The sequence below is a fragment of the Xyrauchen texanus genome, chromosome 31 (assembly GCF_025860055.1).
Source record: "Xyrauchen texanus isolate HMW12.3.18 chromosome 31, RBS_HiC_50CHRs, whole genome shotgun sequence".
Lineage (NCBI taxonomy): Eukaryota > Metazoa > Chordata > Actinopteri > Cypriniformes > Catostomidae > Xyrauchen > Xyrauchen texanus.
In genome coordinates this window covers 20514113-20540289 of record NC_068306.1, presented here as the reverse complement: position 1 = coordinate 20540289, position 26177 = coordinate 20514113, and the positions used below count along the sequence as shown (strand labels likewise).

At 37.3% G+C, this 26177-nt stretch overlaps 1 protein-coding gene across 1 annotated transcript; it reads right to left on the bottom strand.

Moving 5' to 3' along the window:
- Nucleotides 1-1355: 1355 nt before the first annotated feature.
- LOC127625316 (nuclear cap-binding protein subunit 3-like) lies at nucleotides 1356-25548 on the bottom strand. Its single transcript, XM_052100542.1, has 13 exons — nucleotides 25315-25548; nucleotides 19373-19438; nucleotides 19177-19282; nucleotides 18931-19056; nucleotides 18659-18790; nucleotides 13118-13299; nucleotides 12914-13022; nucleotides 8025-8124; nucleotides 7332-7441; nucleotides 6868-7162; nucleotides 6488-6696; nucleotides 2511-2693; nucleotides 1356-2386 (listed from the first exon to the last, which is right to left on the bottom strand). Exons 1-13 carry the CDS (start codon nucleotides 25489-25491, stop codon nucleotides 2088-2090), a joined length of 2094 nt encoding a protein of 697 aa, XP_051956502.1. The 5' UTR covers nucleotides 25492-25548; the 3' UTR covers nucleotides 1356-2087.
- Between the last annotated feature and the right edge of the window lie 629 nt (nucleotides 25549-26177).

Genomic DNA, 26177 nt, shown 5'->3' with positions numbered 1-26177 from the left:
CACATTTTCAGTAACATTTTTTAAAATGGACAACATGGTTGTTTTTTCCCGGTTTTTAACCATAGCTTACAAATTCTTACGGTTGAATAACTGTGACCATTTTAATCGTGGTTAATTGTGAAATTGGGTAATCAAAACATCCCTACTCTCTACATCTCTGAATCATTTGTTAATTTTAATTGTTGCGATGGTGAACGACTCTTGTTTTTTTGACAAATCAGTTTAGTCAGTGATGGAATAACTGGGCCCATATGGAATCTGCACACACAAAACTCTGCAGAAAACTCAGATTTCCACAAATTTGCAATACCCATCATTCACAATTTTCCACGTGTCCCATGCACCTTGCGTGTTTATTATATATTTAGATAATTTGATAATACTATCAACCAGCAACAATTACAACTGCAGTGCACTCAAACTCCGTTTAAGATAATTTACATCCATTCCGCAGAATTTCCAACAAAAGCAGCACATAAAATGGCAAGAAATTTTGCAATTCCATTTGGACCTGCTCATTACATAAAGATGCTAATTTGTCGCCACCTACGGGAGTAAATATGCAATTTCTAGAAATTAAATCAAAATGAAGAATGAATCGATTCCCCACCACTATTTGGAAAGCCACGAACACAGATGCAGAGGGATGCAAACAGTGAAGCCCAAAATATACTTCGATTTTGACGCGGACGCGAGCCTGTCAATGCATACTCCCATCTGACTGTGTGGACATACACAGGCGTTTGGTGTATACATTCTACAACTACGACAAACTTCATTTCTCTTCAGGAGTTTAGAAGCATAAAGATGTCTTTATATTCCTTCAGACTGGAGTTAAACAAGTACAGGTATCCATTGACCTCCTCACACACATGTTCTTGACGTACACATCCACTGTTGTTGTTTTTACCTTCGTCTCCTGTTTTTTACCAGCGATCACATCATCTTCTAGAATTTTTTGTGACCAAAACAGCTCAAATGTGAGTGTCGCCACCTCTGGGGGCCTACTAATTAGTGCAAATAATTCCAGGTGCATGCACATTATGTTCGTACAAGGCCGAGCGATTAGAAAAATTAGGTTGCGCGCATTCAGTGCTCGAGCACTCTGTTGATGACAAGATTTGTGTTATGCATCCTGTTTGCGTTTGACTGAAGTATACTATGGGTATGAAGCGTCCCAGTGCTGTTGTACTATATGTCAGCACTCTTGGGATACTGCTCGCCCAATCAGATTAGACTGGAACGGTTGTATAATACACAATATCAGTTTCTAGTGTACCAATTATTTGAAACCCAATTCAATGTAAAAAAAAATATTGTTTTTTAATTATTACAGTTTATTTAACATACAAGGCTTTTTCCTCATGAAATCTTGTTTCACTGATCACATATATTTAGGGAATGTAGACAATTTTGTGTTGGGAACATGATCATTAAACTGACTACAGTATGTGCCCCTCTCACAGAGCGGAGTAAATTAAAGCATTAATCCATCCTGGTCCGGTCTTTGCAATAATACGGCTTGCACCAGAGAAACAAAAGTACCGTCTCCGCATCAAACCCACAGTGATTGGACAGTCTTAGTAATGTAACATGAATATAACCCAACCATCCATTAACTTATCATTGACACGAACAATATTAAAAAACTATTGCTATTAGACACCAATTTACATCACTTGATATTCCAGTCACTAAATCAACTCATAGGACTGTTTTTTTTTTTTTAATTAACCTGGTGCATCACCATATATTAAAAATGGGCCCTCAATGAGTTCAATAAAATCAATCTCAACATTTTCTTTTGAAGAAAAACAAACACAAGGGCTTTCTCATCACTGCCCTTTCTTTGAAATGACAAAACAAAAATTGAGTCTGTCCTCTCTTTCTAAACAACTCTCTAATAGTCAATACAGTACAGAGACCAAAGGAGAGCATCTGCAAAGTCTATATAGAGGCAAGAGGTGGGAGTGTGGGAATGTTCAAGTATTTATGTCAGGGTCTCTTAGTCCAGATGTTCTCCAACTCTCTTCCACTTTATCTTGTACACCATAATTTCCTACACTTCCCCCTACAGCGGGAGTCACTTAGGAGTCACTGTCCGAGCTGTTACTGCTATCTCGACTGATCTCGATCTGCAGTGATGGCAGGTTGTCCAGTCTGCTTTTTTTCATCTTGTTGGACTGCTGCTCCTTCTGTTTGATCATTGCTCCCCACATCTTCTGCAGCTGAGAGTCATCCTCTTCATCATCGTCTTCATCAACTCCATCAGATTCCACGTCATCTTGTCGTCTTATCTCTCTTCTTGAGGAGGACGCTCGAGAAGTAACCTTGCGATTGTCACTACCGTCCTTGTGTGATGGGCCGAGGCGACTCCACAAGCTCCCTAGAACACACATACGGAGAGTATTAGAAGTTTCCAGCAAAATTATCAGAAAACTAAGTGTGGGGAGATGTGACATTAGTGGACACTAAGAAACTAAGAAGTTCTACGTTTACTTTGTGTGTACCGGTTTTCTTATCTTTTGAGGACTCCGAGTAGAGACCACGGCTATCATGTTTAGCCACGCCAAGTCTGCTGCGCACGTCTGTCAAAGGCTCTCTCCGAGAAACTGCACTCCTAGATATGATGGGAGACACAGATTGTTGTCTTTCTGGAGAGTGTGGCCTCTTGCCTAATCTTTGTCTCACATCTATGGAGAGAAAAACAAAAAGATGCATACAATTCTGTGGCCATCAATTCATTAAAATGAGGTTAAGCCAATAGTTCACCCAAAAATGACACAATTGGTGCTTCTCATTGCTTAAGTTGTCCATCCTCAAGCCACTGACTCTGAAACCAAAGTCTGCTATCATGAAGGATGTATAAATTCTCTAAATGCAATGCGAGGGCCGAGGAAGGTTCCCGAGGATGCTTGAGTGAGAAAGCACAGCAGTAGACCTGTTGTGATTATTAAATAATCATCTGATTATTGTGCAATTTAAAGTCCAATCACAATTTAATGCCCAAATAAGGGAATTGTAAGTGAATATACTGTATAATTGCCATTAACGTCACTTTTGTGTGCCATTTAATTGCAGCAGCTGCTGTCCGGAAGATCACATGTTGTGAAGTGCTTTTCAAGCATTATGATGCACATGCCGTCAGCAAAGACTCGCACAAAACTCCCATGAAAATATAAACAAAGAATTTCAAGTACATAGGCTACAAAAATTTTGCAGTAAAGACAAATTTTGAAATACACATACCCCATCCCCACTCTAACTACCTCCCACCTAACCCAAACTTATCTGGCCATAAATTGTGCTCTTGAATTATATTATTATATAATTATTGTTTATTTTTTTAAATAAACGTGCTTAAACAAATGATAAAAAATAACAGCAAACCAAAAAAAAACAGCAAAGCGCACACACAAACTGCAGTGCATCCGGAAAGTATTCACAGTGCTTCACTTTTTCCACATTTTGTTATGTTACAGCCTTATTCCAAAATTGATTCAATTAATTATTTTCCTCAAAATTCTACAAACAATACCCCATAATGACAACGTGAAAAGTTTGTTTGAAATCTTTGTAAATTTATAAAAAATAAAAACTTTAAAAAAAAATAAAAATAAATAAATCACATGTACATAAGTATTCACAGCCTTTGCTCAGTACTTTGTTGAAGCACCTTTGGCACTATTTACAGCCTCAAGTCTTTTTGTGTATGATGCTACAAGCTTGGTACACCTATTTTTGGGCAGTTTCTCCCATTCTTCTTTGCAGGACCTCTCAAGCTCCATCAGGTTGGATGTGGAGCGTTGGTGCACAACCATTTTCAGATCTCTCCAGAGATGTTCAATCATTTTAAATGTGGGCTCTGGATGGGCCACTCAAGGACATTCACAGAGTTGTCCCGTAGCCACTCCTTTGTTATCTTGGCTGTGTGCTTAGGCTTTTTGAAGATGAACCTTTGCCCCAGTCTGAGGTCTAGAGCGCTCTGGAACAGGTTCTCATCAAGGACATGTACATTGCTGCATTCATCTTTCCTCGATCCTGACTAGTCTCCCAGTGTCTGCCGCTGAAAAACATCCCCACAGCATGATGCTGCTACAACCATGCTTCACTGTAGGGATGGTATTGGCCAGGTGATGAGCAATGCCTGGTTTCCTCCAGACATGACGTTTGCCATTCAGGCCATAGAGCTCAATCAGTGTTTCATCAGACCAGAGAATTTAGTTTCTCATGGTCTGAGAGTCCTTCAGGTGCCTTTTGGCAAATTCCAGGCGGGCTGTCATGTGTCTTTTACTGAGGAGTGGCTTCCGTCTGGCCACTCTACCATACAGGCCTGATTGGTGGAGTGCTGCAGAGATGGTTGTTTTTCTGGAAGGTTCTCCTCTCTCCACAGAGAAGTGCTGGAGCTCTGTCAGCATGACCATTGGGTTCTTGGTCACCTCCCTGACTAAGGCCCTCCTCCCCCGATCGCTCAGTTTAGCCAGGCGGCCAGCTCTAGTAAGAAGTCCTGGTGCTTCCAAACTTCTTCCATTTACAGATGATGGAGACCATCCTTTGTCTCCCCAGTGGCGATGTTTTACACACCAGGTACTCATTTTAGTCTGAGTCTACCTAGGGGAGGCCCGGGATCGGTTCAGATAATCCTCACTGGTGTGGGCCATGAGCGGGAATCGAACTGGGGTCGCCAGGTTCATAGCGCAGCGTGCTAACCGCACACACACACACACACACACACACACACACACACACACACACACACACACACACACACACACACACACACACACACACACACACACACACACACACACTCTTCGTGCTGTCCCTGTCCCACTCTCTTCGTCCTGTCCCAGCGATGATGGGGGCAAGGGGAGAGTCAATAGCTGCTTTCACCTGTATTGTGATGGTTGCTTTCAGCTCGAATAACAAAGTTGTGTGGAGGTTTGTCAAGGTCTATGGGTAGCTTACTGTCACCATGACTATCAGCCGCATTGTTTGCTGTGTTCCCCATTGTTTTAGTCCATCGTTGTTTTTCAGAAGCCATTGAATCGCTATAATCGTCCATCTTAAGTCGAATAATTAAAAGAAAAGTCACCAAATACTTATTTGATGTTAGAAATTGCCTGAAATACAAATAAAAAGTAGATTGTTCGGGAGCCTATTCCACCTGCGTCCTCCCACATGCCTGGCTTACAAATATATCTTACTTTGATTCCTCCATCCTCATTTCATTTACTTGCATCAATTCCTCATTTCCTAAGAGGGGGAGCCAGTAAGGGTGGGTAAAAATATTGTTTTTCCAGATTAAACACTTTCTTCATTTGAAAGATCTCAATATCGATTCTTCAATTCCAAGATTGATTTTTCACTCAATGTGCAACAGTCTACACTACAATGAGAGAAAAATCACCCAAATCTTGTACCATGCAGCTAAAATGAATATGTTTGGCAACTGGATGGTAAATGTTTACATTTCACTCACCAGAAATTTTGTAATTTAGTTGTGAAGTTTTCAGCAGTGAGATCCTTTCACAGTGTGTTGAGAGTAAAAGTTGTTCCGTGTAACGTGTGTCCAAGACGAGATCCACGCAACCCATTTGTCACTGAATACTGTCTCTTTTAATACCATTCTGCTTTTGATGGAGTTGTTTATCAAAAACAACTACAAAAAAACATTTAATTCTAATCATGCATCACACAGATGAGGTAAAGCCATTTGAGTTCTGTTCAGTGTTTACAAATATGCCGATGACAGTAGCGGTTTTAGCACGTGTTCAACAAATCAATGTAAATACTTGTAAATAGAACAAATTATGCAATTTAACAATAAGTATGTAACAAAAAATAATATGAAATATAATCTTATTTATTGATTGAATACATTTATTTGTTCATTTTTAAAAAGCCAAAATGTTACCAAAATGAAGAAAAAGTAATCAAACATAATTTGTAAAATGTATAATTTTCCTAATGAAGTAAAAAGGTCCCCTGCATACTTAACAGCATTAGCTGGGAGATAATTACTTCTGTAAGCAAAAAGGAAACTATAACTGAAACTAACCCATATGAATCGATATTGAATCGAAACCGGAATCAAAAGCTTGTGAATCGGAATCTAACTGAATCGGGAAACCTGTATCAATACCCAATCCTAGGAGCGAGGAAAGGAAGCAAGTACAGGGAACGAGGATGCACAATTTCAGAAATGAGAAGCACCCAATGTATTGTGGAAGGTTTAACTTCAGAAGACACAGGAATATAGATCATAAGATGTATGAACTACATTGTATGGTTCTTCAATGGAGCTTTTTTTGGAATTTTTGAAGCTTCACAGAGTCTATCCCTTTTCACTTTTATTTGTATGAAAAGAACAAATTAGAGATTCTGCAAAACTTATTTTGTGGAAAAATGAATTTGAATTTTTGGGTGAAATATTCCTTAAAAAGCAAAAACTATTTAATAAATACATCATAGATGAGAGTCTAACCAGTCTTGCCACTAGAAGACATCACTGGGGGACGTGATCTTGGTTGAGAGAGTCCCTGCCTCTTCTCCTCCAATAACTGCCTCACATCTGTCACTTTGTCCGATGTAGATTTGGATGAGCCACCTCCTCCACAATCACCACCACCACAACTACTACTACTACCAATGCGACTCTTAACACTGCTACTTGTGTCACCCTGTATAGAGTTACTAGAGAAGTGGAAGATACACAATTGTTAATTTAGGAATGTTCATAAATACTAGCAAATATCAAAGACTTCTCAAAAAGAGAAAGACGTGTGCAAGGTATGAAAGGAATTATTCTCCCATCTCTCCACAACTGGACCCAGTGTAGGACTCTAAAAAGGATTCATTACTCACCGAAGACTGCGAAGGTTGGTTTCCACCTCATCAGCATACATGGTCATCTTCATGCTCTTTTTGGGGGAGGGTGTAGAGATCATCTTCAGTTCCAGGTCATAGTCCATCTCATCTGAATCTGAAGAGCCAGGTGATGGGTCTCCTAAGCGACTGCGCAGACCCCCTTCACCCCGTTCCTTGTCTCCTCGTTCTCTGTACTCCACCACTCTATCATCAGCATCCATGTCCTCTTCTAAATCATCTTCTTCTTCTTCCTCTTCTGTTATTGGCTCTTCTGGCAGGTTTACCAGGTCAGCTAAAACAATACATATAAAATGACAATTAACTAATACTTCCATAATAAAGGACCTATACAAACGAGCAGGGCTGTAACCACGACAGATATTGAGGGACCAGCTCTGTGCATGACATGCTAAAATAATAATAATACAAAAAAACTAACAATGAGTCTTTTTTTTCCATACCAGAGTGTCGGTGAGTGTAGGGTGGGGTGTGTCCCATGCTGTCTCCAATAAGAGACTTTTTGGTTTTCAGAACGTCACGCTGGATTCTCCGCGTGTGATATCTCCGTTTCCTATAGAAACGGACAGGAACTATACAAGTCAATTCCAAGTACACAACTGCAGGTGTGTACAGTGGCCTCAAAAAGTATTAGAACACTTAAGCCACACTTAAATGTATGGCATTTTATTGCAATAGATAGTGCAATATCAAACCAAGTGGCATTTAAGATAGCACAACCACACTAAATAAAATTTTATATATATATATATATACACACACATCTAAAATTTTATTTGACTGATAGATCTACTGTTTGAAACTAAGACCAAATGTTTAGACTCTTTCTGGCATTCTAACTTAATGGAACAAGTTGATAGTTAGTAATGTGATGAACTACAGCTGTGGCTACTCTACTAAGGCACCCATGTCAACTTAAAAGGAACTGACTTCAACCGTTATAAATGACATTGGGACCAGTTGGTTAGAGTTCATTGCAAAAAGTTCTAAGAAAAGGCCTTGCATCAGATGCCACTTAGTTTGATAATTTTTTATCTAATTATTATATCCTGAAGAGTAGCTTAATTGTCCAAAGGGCCAATGTATTTGACATTTTTTTCAGCAGGGCCTTTCCTTCAAAAAATTCAAGTTCTTACCAGGAATTACTTAGGATGCCTTTCATACCGCCATAATTTGGATTCCCATATTTCATATAGTACCGACTTCTCCTGGCCGCACCTAACTCCTTTTTGTCATCTGATAGAAAAATCAGCCAACAGTCACAATATGCACAGATCTTTTTAACTTTTGACAAACTCATTTAAATGCACACATTTTGAACCATCTAATCTTAAACAACACAAGCATGCAGAAATAAGGCCTGGGCGATATGGCTTCAAAAAATTATATAGATATTTTTTCAATTTATTGATCTCGATAATTAAGTATTTGCTCTGAAACGGCATTAGAATTTGTTGATTTTAAACAAACAGCTATAGTAGCCAAGTATACTCAAAAATGTTTAATGCATGAAATAAGTCTAAAAATAATGAAGGCATGTTTTCCATTTATTTATTTTTTATTTTCTTTTACAAAGTTAAAAAGCCAGAACCATATTTTATAATTTTCATTTAGATGCACCATTACCACAATGCAGTAATACAATGCAATACTTACATTGAAACTATAATTTGTTTTTGTGTGAATGAACAGGGTGTGCTAAATGAAATGATAAATTACAATACATTTTTGGACAATTAATCTTCAGCCAAATTTTATTATCACAATCAAAAAAGTTCCCTCACTTTTTTGAACCCAGTTTAATTTTATTATGATGCAATATAATACTGAATTAATATTACTATTATTATTATTATTATTATTATTATTGCGAATTATATTTGACATATTTACTTGACCTAGAGCTTTCATTTTGGCAGAACATTGGAAGAGCAGTGTGCATTTGACAGTTTGCAATGTTGCACACAACAAATTTGGTGAAACGCAGTCACCTCCTTTTCTGTGATACTGTGTCCCATTTTTTATTTGTATATTCACTTGTAGCGGTTACAAATGTTTTGCAAATGCATGAATGTGTGAACCTGCAGTGCTTTGCTTTCCCATTGCACGCAAACTGCTCTGAAACCACTTAAGTGCATATCATGATGCCTGCATGCACACAGAGAACAGTGTCACCTGTTCACATAGACCATGTATTGAATTAAATCACAGCCTTCTGCAGTTTAATGATCACATATGACAATACAGAGACTTTGATGTTATTTAATAATTGTGCAGCTCTGAAAGATCATACAATTTGTCTAATGACTCACTCTTTAGGAAACGTAGTGGCCAAATGCAAAGCACTCTACAATCAATCGCAATATTCATGATATTTGAGATCACCACCAAATTCATTGAATTAAATACTTCATGAATTAAAACTACTTCAGGGCTCAATGCTACGGATTCTTTTCACTGTCAGGTAAGACCAGTGGTTCAGATTTGTACTTGCCCTACCAAAGTTTTCACTTTCCCCAACACAAAAATGAAATATAGCCATTTGTACCATCATGCATGGCTTTAGAAATGTGTCTGAAGCTAAATATTCTTTATATACTGTACAGTTGAAGTCAGAAGTTTACATACACCATAGCCAAATACATTTAAACTCACAATTCTTGACATTTATTGTAGAAAACATTCCCTGTCTAAGGTCAGTTAGGATCAGTACTTTATTTTAAAAATGTGAAATGTCAGAATAATAGTTGAGAGAATTATTTATTTAAACTTTTATTTCTTGACGCACATTCCCAGTGGGTCAAAAGTTTACATAGACTTTGTTAGTATTTGGTGTATTTGTTAACATTGCCTTTACATTTTTCAAATTGGATCAAACATTTTGGGGAGCCTTCCAAGAGCTTCTCACAATAAGTTGCTGGAATTTTGGCCCATTCCTCCAGACAAAACTGGTGTAACTAAGTCAGGTTTGTAGGCCTCCTTGCTCACACATGCTTTTTCAGTTCTGCCCACAAATTTTCTATTGAATTGAGGTCAGGGCTTTGTGATGGCCACTCCAATACATTGACTTTGTTGTCCATAAGCTACTTTGCCACAACTTGAGCTATGCTTGGGGTCATTTTCCATTTGGAAGACCAATTTGCAACTGAGCTTTAACTTCCTGGCTGATGTCTCGAAGTGTTGCCTCACCCTTTTTCCTCCAAACATAATGATCGGTTCAATTTGTGTTTCATCAGACCAGAGGACATTTCTCTAAAAAGTACGATCTTTGTCCCCGTGTGCACTTGCAAACTGTACAGGGTTCCCACTCTTTTCAAGCCACAATTTTCCAGGACATTTCCAGGACAATTTATGCACCCAACAAGTATAATATTTAAGTGTCCATTTAAATCAAGCTTTCATTAAGCCATTTCTGTGTGTTTTTGACAGAAATTTCTCAACTCCAGATAAGCATTATGCTCAATGGCATCGTTTTTTGCTGACTTTGTGTACAAAAAGACACACATTCGTCAGTTTTCTCATTGGAAGTAGGTACATTTCAAAATATCACTGTCCTGGTCACAAAAGCAAAGTTTGTGGGGATCAATAGTCATCTGCATAGATGGTTGTTCTTCTGGAAGGTTCTCCTCTTTCCACAGAGAAATGCTGGAGCTCTGTCAGAGTGACCATCAAGTTCTTGGTCACCTCCCTGACTAAGGCCCTTCTCCCTGGATTGCTCAGTTTGGCCGGGGGGCCAGCTCTAGTAAGAGTCCTGGTGGTTCCAAGCGTCTTCCATTTTCGGATGATGGAGGCCACTGTGCTCATTGGGACCTTCAATGCTGCAGAAATATTTCTGTACCCTTCCCCAGATCTGTGCCTCGATACAATCCTGTCTCGGAGGTCTACAGACAATTCCTTGGACTTCATGGCTTGGTTTGTATTCTGACATGCACTGTTAACTGTGGGACCTTATATAGACAGGTGTGTGCCTTTCCAAATCATGTCCAATCAACTGAATTCACCACAGATGGACTCCAATCAAGTTGTAGAAACATCTCAAGGATGATCAGTGGAAACAGGATGCACCTGAGCTCAATTTTGAGTGATTTGTTTCGTTTTTATTTTTAATAAATTTGAAAAGATTTCAAACAACTTCTGTTACATTGTCATTATGGGGTATTGTTTGTAGAATTTTGAGGAAAATACTGAATTTAATACATTTTGGAATAAGGCTGTAACATAACAAAATGTGGAAAAAGTGAAGCGCTGTGAATACTTTCCGGATGCACTATATAACTAGGGTTTAACTAAGTTTATTACTTTTCATCCAGCACTCCATATCTAAAGGCCAAAAAATTAGAGAGAAATGCCCTTTTTTTTATGTGGGAACAACACTAGCACTCTGTGACACTGCGAGAGCATATGCACGCGTCTATGCTGCACGTAGAGAGATGCACGGAGACACATAGATTTATAGTCCTATAAAGAAACTACTGATTTTTTGTGTTTTTATTTGGGAATTAATAATATTAACCAACATGTTAAAATGAAAAAAAAAAAAAATTATATATGGGAATTTCCCATACTGTGAACATGAAATGAGCAGGGATCATTGAAATGTTGCATAAGGTGTGCAATCCCACTGCGAAATTCATGAAGTGGGTTATTTTTCCCCCAGCAATTTTCAACACATTAGTAATAGATACTGCAAAGATGCTTGCTCAATTTCACACAATGCCACATTTGAATGCCCAATGAAAATAACAGTTCTTGAAAAAAAAAAAAAAATGATTAGAAATGAATTGATGCGGAGCGCATCTTTTGGCTTTCATAATATTCTTTAACACGCTTCATTTTGAGGTGGCAAAACAGATTGCTTGTAATACCACAAGTGATTATCATTTTGTCTGCTCCATGTCTGCTTTATGAAACCAACACCACAGATGTCACACCTGTTTTAACAACAAGCCCCTTTTCATTTTCTTGACATTTCTATCGATAATATCAGCAATCGTTCAACACACATTGAGTTAGTCTGAGCAATCAGATAGAATTGCCCTGCAAGATTGGAATTTTGCATGCAATTAGCGCAAATTTAGAGAATCGAGGCTAAACCAGCATGTGCAAATAACTGATGCTTTTACCGGCCACAATTCATTCCCCCCTCATTCTCAAGTGAAGCCCTGCCCACTGAGAAAAACATTCATGCCACGCACATGGATATTTGCATATTGTGATATAAACAATATAGCAAAATCTATCAACTGACACTTTCTATCATCGCAATGATATATATTGTTATATTCAGTGCCGGTATATGTTGGGTGTAATGCATTACTAAGTAATTCAACTATTTTTTTTTTTAAAAAAGTAGAGATTACTCTTCATTTTTCAGAAATTTTATTACAGATACTTCTGATGTAATTGCATTAAATACTGCATAGACTCTAGAACAATTCTATATTAAACTATAGTGAATTTAAGATTTTTTGAATTTATAATTGTAAGAAATTTAATGTTAAAAATTATGTTTTATAATTTAATGCTGCCCCTTAATGTTTTTGTCCATTTCAATAATCATTTATTTGATTTTATATGATTTATTTGAAAGAACTAAAAGAAAAGTTATGTCTATCCTTGTATTGTTCATCTGGTCATGGTTGATATGGTTTTAGAGGGTAATTTGTAATAAGTAATGCAATTAATTCAGAGTAATTAGTACAGTAATTGAATTACACTGTAGAAGATGGAATTAGTAGATAGTAAATAATTAATTTTTTTTTTTTTAGAGCAACTTCCCCAACACTGGTGCCTGTCCTTGCCCTAAGCAAAAATTTGTGTGGGGGCCCGTCAGTATGTTTGTAACATTACTTATAATATCTTTGACAGTGTGGGGACCCCCTGGCGGACTGGGGGCCTAAAGCAACTTGATTAGTTTGTCAATGGGGAGGACCGACACTGGTCATATCACCCAGCCCTAGCAGTAATTAAGAGCAACTGTTTCTACATATGTAGAAAATGACCAACACCAATTCTGTTTTCTCACCATAGGTGGCAAAGCGCAACAACAGCTTGTTGCCTTTGAAGGGCTTGATTGTGGGTCTCGGATCGTTCCGAAAAAGAGATTCTCTCTCTGTCTGGGATAGCAGGTCCGTCTGGGATCAAAAGATATAATAAAAGCATGTCAAAAAAGGAATACGAAAATTATCCCCGAAAAAACTGACTTACGGCTGTGACCAATCCTGATTACCTCTGTGGTTTCCGGTGTCGTCTTCTCAGTCTCCTCTTCAATTTCGCTAGCCTTACCCTCGCTGCCATCACTACTCTTGCTCTTGTCTGCTTTCACCACTTCATCATCATCATCTACCTCGCCTTCGTCCTCCCCCTCCTCCTCATCATCATCATCATCATCAGAGCCACAGTTTCGTTGTGCTGGGAAATCAAACAATCACCACGGTCAGCCACAATGTAACAATAGGTGTTCGACTTCAACTGCGATCAGCGAGACTTGCCGGTTGCAGTCGAGCATTCAAGCTGGACACTTTACGCTTTCCGTTGTGTATTGAACCTACACCAGTCTCGGCAGATTGCTCAACGTTTGCTGTCTTTCTTTAGTGCAGACAAAGTGGATTTGATTGACAGATGCTTACATTTTAGATATAATCACCAAAACCAACATTTATTTGAATAGGTTAAGTGCTTCTTAATACAGTGCCTGTGTGTACAAGAATAAAGTCTGATATAAGTCAATGTTATTTTGATACCAATAAAATAGTTTTTTTGAATCATTTTCAATTGTTATTAGGAATAAACATGATATACAGGATTAAGATTGCATGAAAAGAGAATTGTACTGTTAAAAAAACACAGATTTGTGAGTTTAGTCGAACTGAAGGTGTCAGAATAAACACCTTGGTAATGCCATACTACTCTTTTAATCAGATAATCGTAGAAGTTGTCAGAGTCAACACAGACATTGCCCAGGAAAAAAATTAATAAAAATGGCACTCCATGACAAAAAGATTACCATCAATGGCGTTGTTGGCAAAATATTCTGTTTTCTGTCAAATAAATTGTTAAATTACATAGTACTTTGATTGAAAACTGTGTGCACTGTGAATCAGTATAAAGACAAATTATTATTATTCACTTGAAAAGAGAAAAAAATTCCTTTAATAGCACTTACACATCTAATAGAACAGAGCCATTTATAACGTTATGAGACATAATGTCTCATAACACTCATTTTGATGCTATAAACGGTTTATTTACAATTCCTTTTACTATGATTTGAATCAATACATAAACAAATTAACGTTCAGTTATTAGCTTTAACCTTGGAGCAAATGTAAGTGTCTCTGCTGATCTATGAGGACTGACACAGTGTAGCAAAAACATTTTTTTAAGATTTATTTTTAAAAGAAAGAATAAACACTGCGTGTATCCTCTCCAAGTACCTTGTGTCATTATTTCAAGTGACCCGGCAATTAAGTGTTTTAAATTTTTTCGATCATTGTGATAAAATTCCGCTTAAAACTTCTCAAACACTCCTGTAGGCCCTCATTATTAGAAAATAGCAGCCCAGCAACAGTGGCTAAAACAGGATTGGTCAGAAATTTAAGGTGGGGCTTAGCAGAGGGGCAATTCCTGCTGCCCCATTGCCATCTCATTGCTAACTGCTGCTGGGTGGGACTACAGAAGTGATCATTTCAATTAGGCTTTGATGTGTTTTTGTGGAGGTGGACAGACATAAACTTAAAACACAGTGTGACATCACAATATGGAGGAAGTAGAGAATGTGTCGTATTGGCAACTTGGTTTCAACAAGTTTCAACATGCTCTTTTTGCAGAGTGGAGGAAGTTTTGATGCCTGAAACTTACAGTATGTTTTTACAGTACAATGATCTCTTAGTTTGTAAGGGACAAAGGAAAATGTTATTCCTCATGTCATTCCTTTATCCCCCTTTAAATATAAATTCTCTAAAAAAAAGTTGAAAACAGAAAATTAGCACTTTCAGTTGACAAGGCAGTCGGTACATTTTAGGAATTACCACTTCTGTTAATCAGCCAATTGGGGACAGTTATAGGCAGATACTGATAATTCAAAAGTAGGGACGCACCAAAAAGTACCTATATTACAGATGAATGCTGATTTGAATGAGAAATAAATGAAAATACATTTGCATAAATTGTATGGTGCCCATTTATATAAGTGTTTACAGTAATCTCGGATGACAGAATAATGAACTTCAAACAGCTGTGATAATGCATTAAACCAAAATGAGGCGATAAACAGCATGTAACAAAAATTAAACACCAAAACACACAATACAAACCCTAATCTCTGTATACATGGTAGGGCTGCATGATATATCGAATGTATCGAAATATTTCAATATGCACATCGCAAGGCCTTGAAATAACATAGTGATTTTAATATGTTAAAAATGACATTCAAGGCGATGCAGACAGCAGAGAATTGACCCGGGTGCGCGATTGTCACTTGGTGTGTGTCAGCGCAGTGTGCATCATGTGTGCTCCGGGGCTCGAGATTTTCCCCCTTAATTTCCTCCACTGTCATTTCAATATTAACAGACAGGGCAATTACATTAGAGAAGACACATTTCAGTTTGTTGTACTGAATCTTTAAACATACCCTTAGATGTTCATTCATGTTTGTTATTTTGTACGTGATGCAAGTGAGTGTGTTGTGATCCGCTCTGTTTGAATGGCCAGCTACCGCAATCTGTCACATTTTCAATTTTGTGAGAAAAGTAACATAATTTGATAGCAGAGACTAAAATAGAGTTTCTCCAAAAACTACAAAAACTTCTGACTCAAATGATGGAGCATGTCACATTTGTGCATGTAGCTGTATATCTTTTCAGACACAGTATTAATGACAATTAAAACAAAAATAAAAAATGGAAAATGTTGAAGTTGGCTTGTTTATTGGCCACTGTGGATATTTCAGAGGATGTTGTTCTGTGAATCATTCCTCTCATTCTCAAGTTTAGCACAGACTGTGAGAGCAGGAACGTTAAACCAATGTGAACATCTACTGCAAGTGCTTCTGGCCAACATTTTTCAAAATAGAATTCCCACATTGAATGAATTGTGAAATAAATAAGTATGAATTTCAAATGTAAAAATAAAAAAATGATTTCAGGATATCTCACAATATGGTAAAATTAACTTTATATTCACATGCTTTGAGCAGAACAATTACAAATATTTATATACAGGGTTTCCGTGGTGCATTGAAAAGCATTAAATGGATTTTGTGAAAATTAAGGCCTTAAATAGCATTAAAAGTTATTCCTACACGCATTAAAAATGTAGATAGTTTTGAAAAAATAATGCCGGAAATACTTAAACAAAATACACTTATATTTAAGGTACAAAGTGTATTTTGTATACATGTGTATTTTTTCACATGTTATAATTCTGCGAGTGCAGTAAAGACAAAATATTCTTGTATTCAAGATCTATTCTCTAAAAGTAAGTCTAAATATCTTATATGTTGCTTCTCGGGTGAATGCATCTTTTTTTGAAGGATTTTTAGGTATTTTAAAATATTTGCATTATTAATTTTATATTCAACATTCTCAAAAAAAAACAAAATTCTTCTGCAGTATAGCTGCTAAAGAAAATGTATGTTGTTTTAAATGAGTTTTAGATATTTATATGGGAAAACAAGCCAAAACAATCAAATCAAAAACTTATTTTGTTGCAGTGTATAAAGGGCGAAGACTACCTCTCTCACATTTCTGTTCAATTCAATCCATCTTTAACTCACTAAAAATATAGCTGTTGGACAAAATAGTTCCAGCGATGCATCGCAATTCATATGATTCTGAATCGATTCAGAGTTCAGTTTAAATCACGGCAAAGCAGTGGTGCGAGCCAAAGACACATGTAGAAACAAAGACGCGAGTTAAGTGCATACACTAAATTCAAGTGCACAGACACGACTGCTGTATCAAACACATGACCATTTATGCCTAATTGTAACTACAATTCTTTCACAAACCCATGCACATAGCAACGGGAGAGATTATTTGTGATAAGAAGCCAACAAACAACATGAAAGATGACCCATAATTCCACTGAATTGAAGAAAATGATGATGAGGCAGCGGTTCAGGAGATGTTGTTGAGTTTTTCATTTAATTATTAATGTGATTAGGAATGCACCGAAATTTCGGCCACCAACAATTTTCAGCCGAAAATGTAATTTTTTGTTTTGGCATTTTTTGTTTTGTTTTGATATAATACTAATAAGCAGTACCGCCGCAACCTATACGCATACTACGCAGTCTGCGTAGGGCACCAACTCCCTAGGAGGGCACCATCTTTACCTAGGAGGGCACCAGAAAGTCCACCGGGTGCCCTTCCTCGCACGTTATATGTTATTCAAGGACCTGAAAGCATTTGCAGAACACAGTCAATCGCTTCACGCTCATACGCGACAATCCTCTTGACTATTGGCGCATGAACAAAGATCGCTTTCCATTGCTTGCGCGGATTGCATGCAGGTATTTATCTGCCCAAGCACCAGCACAGAGAGAGACTATTCAGCGCAGCATCTCGTGTTCTTGAGTTGCCAGAAATCTGAGCAACTTTTGTTCTTGAAGAGAAACCTGACACTTTTACTTAAATAGAAAGCAGTCCAATTTAGCCCTGCAAAACTTTGCTCTTCAATTGAGGCTACATCTGTCGTTTACAGTTGAGTTTGGTTTTAGTTCTATTACTGCTGTTTTGCACTGTTGTTTTGCACAATAATTTTATATTAAAGTGGAAATTCGTTTACATTAACAGAATAGAGGCCCTCTGCCATTCTGTGTTCTGCCTGTTGTCATCATTAAAATGACCGTGTAGCATATTTAATTGTTTTATTGTCGATAATGTTGAGTAATCGTTTCAGCCCTAGTTTGCATGCACATCTCATTCACAGAAGCTTGATACAGTGCTCATCTGTAACAGTTCTACTGTATAATTTATGAAATGTGAACGATACAAATTGGGATTAAGTAACATCATACAGATCGAATAGTCATAATGTTAGAAAAGTCTCAACTTGTAAAATACAACAAGCAGATTAGTTTCACTCACAAACTTGTTTTTAGCCATCTTGAGTCACTCTGTGAAAATTATTCAATGAACCAAGTTAGGTTGTTTTGGGGGCTTGTTTTAATCACAATGCTGTGCTGCAAGTAACAATATGCAATTTACCACATTCTGTTTGTTTCATAAAGAAATATGCTAAAATGATCATCATCATGCCTGATTTGGTTACGTTTCCATTTACTGCCTCATGAAACATATACGGAATATGGGACATATGTTGTTACTTACAGCAGATGATCCCAAATTAAAACCAGCCCCAAAATAACTTAACAAGGTGCAAAGATGTTGAAATAATCCTCAGAGCAACATGGGCTTGGCGTTCACACGGCGTATGCACATGCACACTGTCGCTTGAGGCTACCCGAGTTTCTGCCTGACGAAAATAAGCCGCAGCCAGTCAGAGTCTCAGCTGCAAGTAAATAAACAATAACATATTATCGGTGAAAATATATCCACGATAATAATATTTTGATTTTTCCGGTTATCAGCCAATAATATATCGGCCGCCAATACATATTCAAAAGAGCCAAATATATGCTGGTGTATTCTTGATTCCAAGACTTTTGATCTGTGGAACAAAATAATTCAAGAGGCTGGTGGAACAGCGTCTATTTCTAGGTGACAAAGAAATAACACTAATATTTATTATTGAGATGACAAACCTTTCTGTGGCTGGACTGGAGTTTCAGAAGGTTTCGAGCTGTCTGCGTTTGTGACCTCTTCTTTGTCTGGCATCCGACTCAAGTTAATGAGAGCTCTGGCTGGAGTGATGTCGTCTAGCCACACCACGTTGCCTGGAAACAGTCGCATGTGATTTGACTAAAAGCACCACAGTCAGGGTTAAAAACAAAACGTAACCTCCTTGAACAAAATGCATTTATGATAACACTGTAGTAATAATATTACATGTTTGTTTAAGTGAGGCTGAACTCACAGGATGTGTCATCTATCCACTCAATGTGGGCGGGCGGATACTCTTTAAAGTAGCCAAAAATATCTTGAGTGCTCATGTCATCTACACCACTCATGAGTAGGGCTTCCAGTCGCACCTTTGGGATAGCTAAAGAGAGAGAAAGAAACACATGATCATTAAAGGTAGTTGACCAACCTACACACGTATCCAAACAAATTCAAATGTGGTAAGCTAACAAAAACAGCCACACTGTGTAAGATTTCCTACCTTCCTTCACCACCTCCCTGTCCAAGATGACATTTCTCTGCGACAGATTCTCCTCTGCTCGAAAATGAAATCTTCTTGCTCGCTTCTCCTTCTTCTCAATGGCCTCCTAAACATGTTCAAATGTGGTGAACAACAGGTTCACAGCTATACCACTGCAGGATGATATTCACACAATCAGCATTTAAACTTTGCTTACCTTAGAAGTTACATCAATCCCAGTGATAAATGTACCAGCCTTATTTTCATATCGTCTGCTGGTGTCCTGTGGAAAGACAAATCAGTCTGAAATCACTCACGAGAGCAGCAACATTAAGGGACAACATAAATTCTTCACTTGGCAGACATTGAAATGAAAGCTTGCAACGGCGTTGCTAGACCTTGGCTGATAGGTCTGAAGCCCTTAATCATTTGTTAATAGCTACAAATGTTTTTTTGTGATGGAAAAAAAAGAGAAAAAAAATGTATGTTCATTACATCAGGATGCAATTTTGGCTTCAAATGTAAATAAATTTTGATCAATGAGCCCCATTTCCCATTCACAATTTGACTTCTACCTGCCATTAGCGCTCAATTTATCAGATACGTTACGAATGCCTCGAGTGGGAGCTTTCTATTTTCTCTCACAGTGGTGCAGCTTTTCTGTATCAGAGGCACAAAGGTTTCATTATGTAAGCTTTATTTCTAAATATACAATCTATAAGCCTAGGGCTGGGTATCGCCAGCCACCTCACGATGCAATATACTGCGATACATCAGGATATCATGGTTCGATTTAGCTTTTAATTTCAATTAATTACGGTATAGTTCAGTTATAATGTCCATTTTGCTTACATACAATATGAAAGAAAATCTCTTTCAGCTAATGCTGTTATTCTTTTCTATAACTTCTAACATGTTAAATTATGGACATATCAGTTTTACGAATTTTACTATATCCATAGGTTTTAATAATTTGAGCTTTTTTTTTTTTTTTTTTATGGAGCTCATGTATTATGTCACTAAATATGGTGTATTGAAATTGCATAATTTATATTGCATATATACACTATATATATATATATATATATATATATATATATATATATATATATATATACATATATACTATATTGTTACATGTTTGTTGTTTACATGCCTAATTTGCACTATTTCAAAGTATTTACTTAGATATGTAGCATAAGTGCTAAAATGGTACTCTCTTTAAGACCTGTGTCAAGGACATTGACAGCGGTGTTTGTTTGGTCGAAAGGCTTCTTTATAGCATTCATGCTATGTGTGATTAGAAATAAATGTTTTTTGTTATTTTTGATAAATAAGTGACTGTAGAGAACAAAAAGTATATTAAAAGATACATTATTAAACAACAAGTGGTTTGCTTGGATCTAGTCTTTGGACTCACATTACACAGAGTCAACTTTTACTCTCAGCACACAGTGAAATGATCTCTGTGCTGAACTTTTATGCCACTACACCAGTCAAAAACTAATAACTTACCAGCCAGAGGCTAATCACAGACATTTTTTTGTAGCAAATGGGATTTTCGCTAATCTGAATGTTGGGATTGCAGATACAAAAAAAATGGCATTTTTAAGAAGCGACATTGGGTTAGTACAAATGAGATTAAGTGAAAATCTATATTTTTGCCTGGCTCTAGATCCAAACACGTGAGAGAGGTCCAACATGTCTGTAAGAGAAACCGTGAATCCTGCAGGATCAGTTTGTCTCTTTCGTGCCTCATAGAAGTGTCTCTGACTGCACTGAAAATTTTACAATATATCACGATACATGGATCCAAGTATCAATACAGTTTTGTGAGAAAAAGTATCATGATATATCGATATTTAATCGTATTGACACAGCCTTATAAAAGCCACAATCATAATCCTCACACCCAAGTAGATTTTAATGCATGCGCCAGTCAACTTTTTTGGAGCTTTCCTTCTCCCTCCCTAAGATGGACAGCTAGCACATTTAAGAATTACCATCCATAACTGAATGGCAAACCAACCAGACTTTATTTAGCATTAGTTGATCAGAATGAAGAATGTATAACAGTAACAATACTTTCAATACAACAAAACTTTAACAAGGATAAGATTTGTATGATGTACGATTCTTATTCCAGTAGCCAAGGGCCGGATTCATGAAAATGTTCTTAAGAAAAAAAAAAAAAAAAAAAGATTAAGAAAGTTCTTAGGATAAATTTTAAGAAGTTCTTAAGAACCTTCCTAAGTGCAATTCTTGAAAAATTCTGAAGTTCTCAAATATTTGGTTAAGAACATCTTAATTTTTTCCTTAAGAATAAAAGACAGGCTTTGACATTGTCTGATCAGCCTGCTGATGGACTAGCCTTGTCTAATAGCCTACAATAATTTCAATACTTCAACAATGGTAAATCATAATGATACATTTATTTATTAACCTTTTTTTTAATTTTAAATAAAAACCTCACGATAATTGTTTTTGTGGGAATAAAGAATGTTTATTGCAATGGAATTTTCTCAATTGATAAAATGATAAAAACTCACATCAAAGTCAAACAAAATATATCCAAAAACTGGTTCACATTTCCATGTCATGTGTGGCGTTACACCAACATGATCACACGGGAAGTCGGCATGCTGTTTCCGAAAGTTCTGTTACCCAAGGATCAGCAACAGTATGCCGACTGTCTCAACAACAATTAATTTTCCTCATGGCTCGACTGGTAGTGCATTGCATCAGATGCATGGGAGACCAATCCCCAATCAAACGAGAAAGCAATCACATTGGTTGGTGCATTTTTGTCCGCAACATTGCATTTTGCCTCTACTAATGGTTAAGGTTAAATTTGGGTTTTGGTTGGGGGGTTGATTAAATAAAATAAGCATTTCTCTTCACTGTTTTACACCCTGTGCAGCTGAAAACAATTCTGTTTACATCTGGCTTCTGGTGACCTCTCCTGGATATAAATGGACGTCACACTTGTTTATATGCTCTGAAACACTTACCGCTTTAGCTTCTGGAGGCAGTTTTTCAAATTCAGTCAACGTATCCCAATTTCGGCTAAAGAAAAATCGGCACACACTTGCCGATTTGTATGTGAGATCAGGCTGGTTAAACTGCTGCATTTAAATAGCCTCTTTAGAGTGCCTTGATTTTTAAATGGTTTCAAATCAGATGGCATTGAACTTGTCTAATTATTGTATTTAAGTCTGCACACCAGAGCAAAAGGGATAAAAAACACTATCTTATCATTAAGTTGAAACTTTGCCTTGTTAAAAACAACCTCAAATCATGTTTAATGGTGTAACAGTCATGAAACCCAACACAGGTGTTTTGAGATGCATTTATAAAAATGTTAGTTATTTTTAACTTGACTCTGTGATCCCACGATGGCGTTTTAATGCCTCGAGTTTAAAGTCGTAATATTTTGCAAATGTAATTTTGTTGTAATATAAAGTTGTAGCATTATGAGATTAAATTCATATGAGAATAATGTAGTATATTGTGTGAAAATAAATATTTAAAGAAAAATAAAATCTCAAAATTAGACTAAACGGAGCATCATCACAACAATAGAACAGTAATGCAAGAGATGGATGTGGAGAATGTGGTTAAATCATACTTTAGGATAAGATTTAGTAATAAAGAAATACTTTGTCTTTTGGCACATCAGCACAGAGTTATCATTAGTTTCTGGACACTACAGTGGTTATGTAGGAAATTAAATGTATTCAGGAGAAAGAACCAGACTGCCATTCATGCAACCCCACTCGACATTGGTGATGCATCATCTGCTTTTTTGTTGGTGTTTCCTCTCTAAACAATACTGTAACTGAGGGGATGTTACCACATACAATGTCTTGAAATGGGCCTATATAATTCACAGCAGTTCCAATTATTTTTCGCTTCACTTTGTGAAGTTTGAGCCTGTATCTCACGCCTCCCTCGCCATCTCCTTCTTGAACAGAGAGCTCGCAAAAACCTCCCAGAAATTCAGCTCGGTTGCATAGCCAAAATATCTCCCTGGGCCTGGTACCGCACATATTGTGTAGCATTGCTGTTAACGTTATCACTTTTGGGAGTAAAGAGCAGACTTCCCGTTGATTGGTAGATATCCCGATTGGTAATAGTCTCCTTATTTTGCACAACAATAACACGGTGAACCTCATTACATTCAATTAATGCTTGTCATTAGCAGAACCATACAAAGGGCCTCCGCTGTCTTCCCTGATCCTGGAATCTTTACTCTTGACCCACAGAGCAAATTTTGAAAATGAAATATTAAAATGCACATCTGATTAATGAAGTAATGAATGAGTAAAAAATAAATATATTGTTCTGCACAAAACAATTGCAAAACAAAATGCAATTGTGTTGAATTAAGTTGTACATTTAAGAACATATTTGTAAATATTTCCAGCAAGCTAAATTACAAAAGTTTTAAAGTTACGAAAAAATATAATGAAGTTGCAATGACAAGCAGCACTATACGGTCACATTTCAGCACTTCATGTTTATGGACAGCGCCTCTCTTAAGTAGCACTTAAATCACGTCCTTGCACATTCATGCACTTAGTAACCAATACACTGTCAAATTCTGCAAATATCTCCTCACAGTCTGCTAGCTGTCTGTTCTGTGGGTGGACTGAAGAAGAAAATAAAATAGTATTTGTGCACAGCCCTGGCTCTGTAAATGGGACAAAAACAAAGTGGAACAGTCCGATCCACACAACACTACTCCAGCCAATCAGCAACAGGGGGTGGTTCTTGCGCGTGCACAGGATGGGGGGGATGGGGGTAGATCGAGAGGAATATTCATTACAAGAGCGATGGCAAATCTGGCTGATGCGAACTTTCTAAACTCCAAGGAGGACAAATGGCTGAGAAACAAACCAAGAGAAAAAGATCAGACAAATATAAACTAAAATAGAAGGATTACGATAAGTCTAGTGCTAAGAGCCGCGTCAACATCAACGAGGCTTTTCAGAAGTAGAGAGACCTCCCTGAGGTAAAAAGCATGATGCAGAAGTTGCTCTTTTTGTTATCGATAGGTAGGTAACATAACTTTTGCTATGTTTCACAGAACCCATATATGCTGTTGTTGTAATGTTAGATTTTGTAGCAGGAGAGTTGTGTGTCTGGAGCTGGTGTACGTAAAAATTTCTCACATGCGTGAGCTTCCAAAGGAGCACTGATACTGAAGGGAGAGGTGTGTTTGTTTTGCCAGTTGAGTTCGAATATCATCAGTGTTTCTTAGGAATGGCTGAGTGCACCTTTAAGTGCAGTTTTGGGAAACGCACGTAAAAAAACATTCGAACGTTCGTAAAATCGCTCTTAACCGCTAACATCAATCGTTATTGGGAAACGAGGCCCTGGTTAGGTGGTGCTGTATGTAAAGACCCAGACGCTCCACTTTGCTTTTGTCCACCACATCACTTTCCTTTCAATTTATTCACAAAATATTATGATAAATGACAGTTGCAAATTTAAATTGTTAAATGACTTAGATTTTTTTGTTAGCATTAGTTTCTGCACAATAAATAACGAGCCGATAAGTTCTCGGTTTATCCTCCGCAATTTAAATTAAAAACATGTTTGATCCGTTTATTGTGTCTGACGTTTGCTCATACAAAATTCGTTATTGTGTCAGTGTTGCGCTTAATATAATTATTATTTGACAGGTAGGGTGGTCATTTTTTAAGTCATGGAAAGAAGGATTCTTCTTATTTGTATATTATAATATTGCCTGTGGGTTAAGCCCCTGATGACGTCTAGCGACGCCCCTGAAAGCTCGTAAGGTTAACTGTTTGCTTTTAAAATAGTCTTGGGCTATTATATTAACCAGAATGATTTCAGTCATTGGTCCAGTCAAGAAATAACATTGCGCCAAATGAAAAATCTATCAAGAAACTTTGGCCACAGATTAACATTTTCAAAACAAGCTCCCGCACATACTGATCCAACACAATATGCGAATATTGCTGGAAAAGGTAGACATGGTGCATAACACAACATAGCTATGGCCAAAACCTACTAGCTGGCCGAGATGCGACAGACCTCACCCTGAACACTACAACGCATTGGCTACTCCAGCCGTCTGCTAACTTCATCATGCGATGCCGCGTTTAAATAGAGGCCTACAAGCTAACTCACCGGCAACAGTTCCTTTAAACTTCGGTTAACAGAAATGGACTCCAGTTCTCCGTCATCCACCTCCATGGGCTCCGCTTCACGGGCATCCCGATCCGATTCTGATTCCGAGTCTGACTCTGACCGATCGGACGCGCTGTCGGACTTTACAGACACCCGCAGGCTGCGCACCGACGCCATGATCGCTCGCTGTGAAATCAAACGAGCTAACGGCTAATCCTCGCGCGCAGTACAGTATGGAACTATACACACCATCAAGCGTGGTGACGGGTTGCTGTCGGATTGCGACCCGCCCTCTATCAATTAAACAGATTACGCATGAATTTAACATTGATGTTTAGTGTAAAAGAAATGAGACACGCAGTTAAATGCGAATTCATCATACGGAAAAAAGAAAAGAAAATAGGGCTAACTTCTTTCAAATTTTAATTAGTGTAGAAATTCTGATTTATTCCAGACAGACTTGTTACAAAGTGATTGTCACCTAAATTAAATTTATTCTTGATGATAGTTGTATAAATGGGATTTAGAGTCATTCGACGTATTAAAGGTTTCTTTCCCCTTTTTTAAAGGTAGCCTAAGCTTATGTCTTAAATTCACCTCCGAATATAATCAGAGACTTTGATTTAATATGTTGTAAGACATGAGATTTGGGTAAAGATGAAACATAAAGTCCCAGACTTTCTTTAAAATTATTATTTAACTTATCGTTAAAATTTAAATGAATATGCCATTTTTATGTAACACAACTAGTCATGTAACTAGTCATCATTTATTTTTCTTCCAAAATTTTATTGTACACATTTTGACTTTACTAATTCATTTGAAATGATTGTTTCTTTTTTTAATGTACAAATATTTCATGT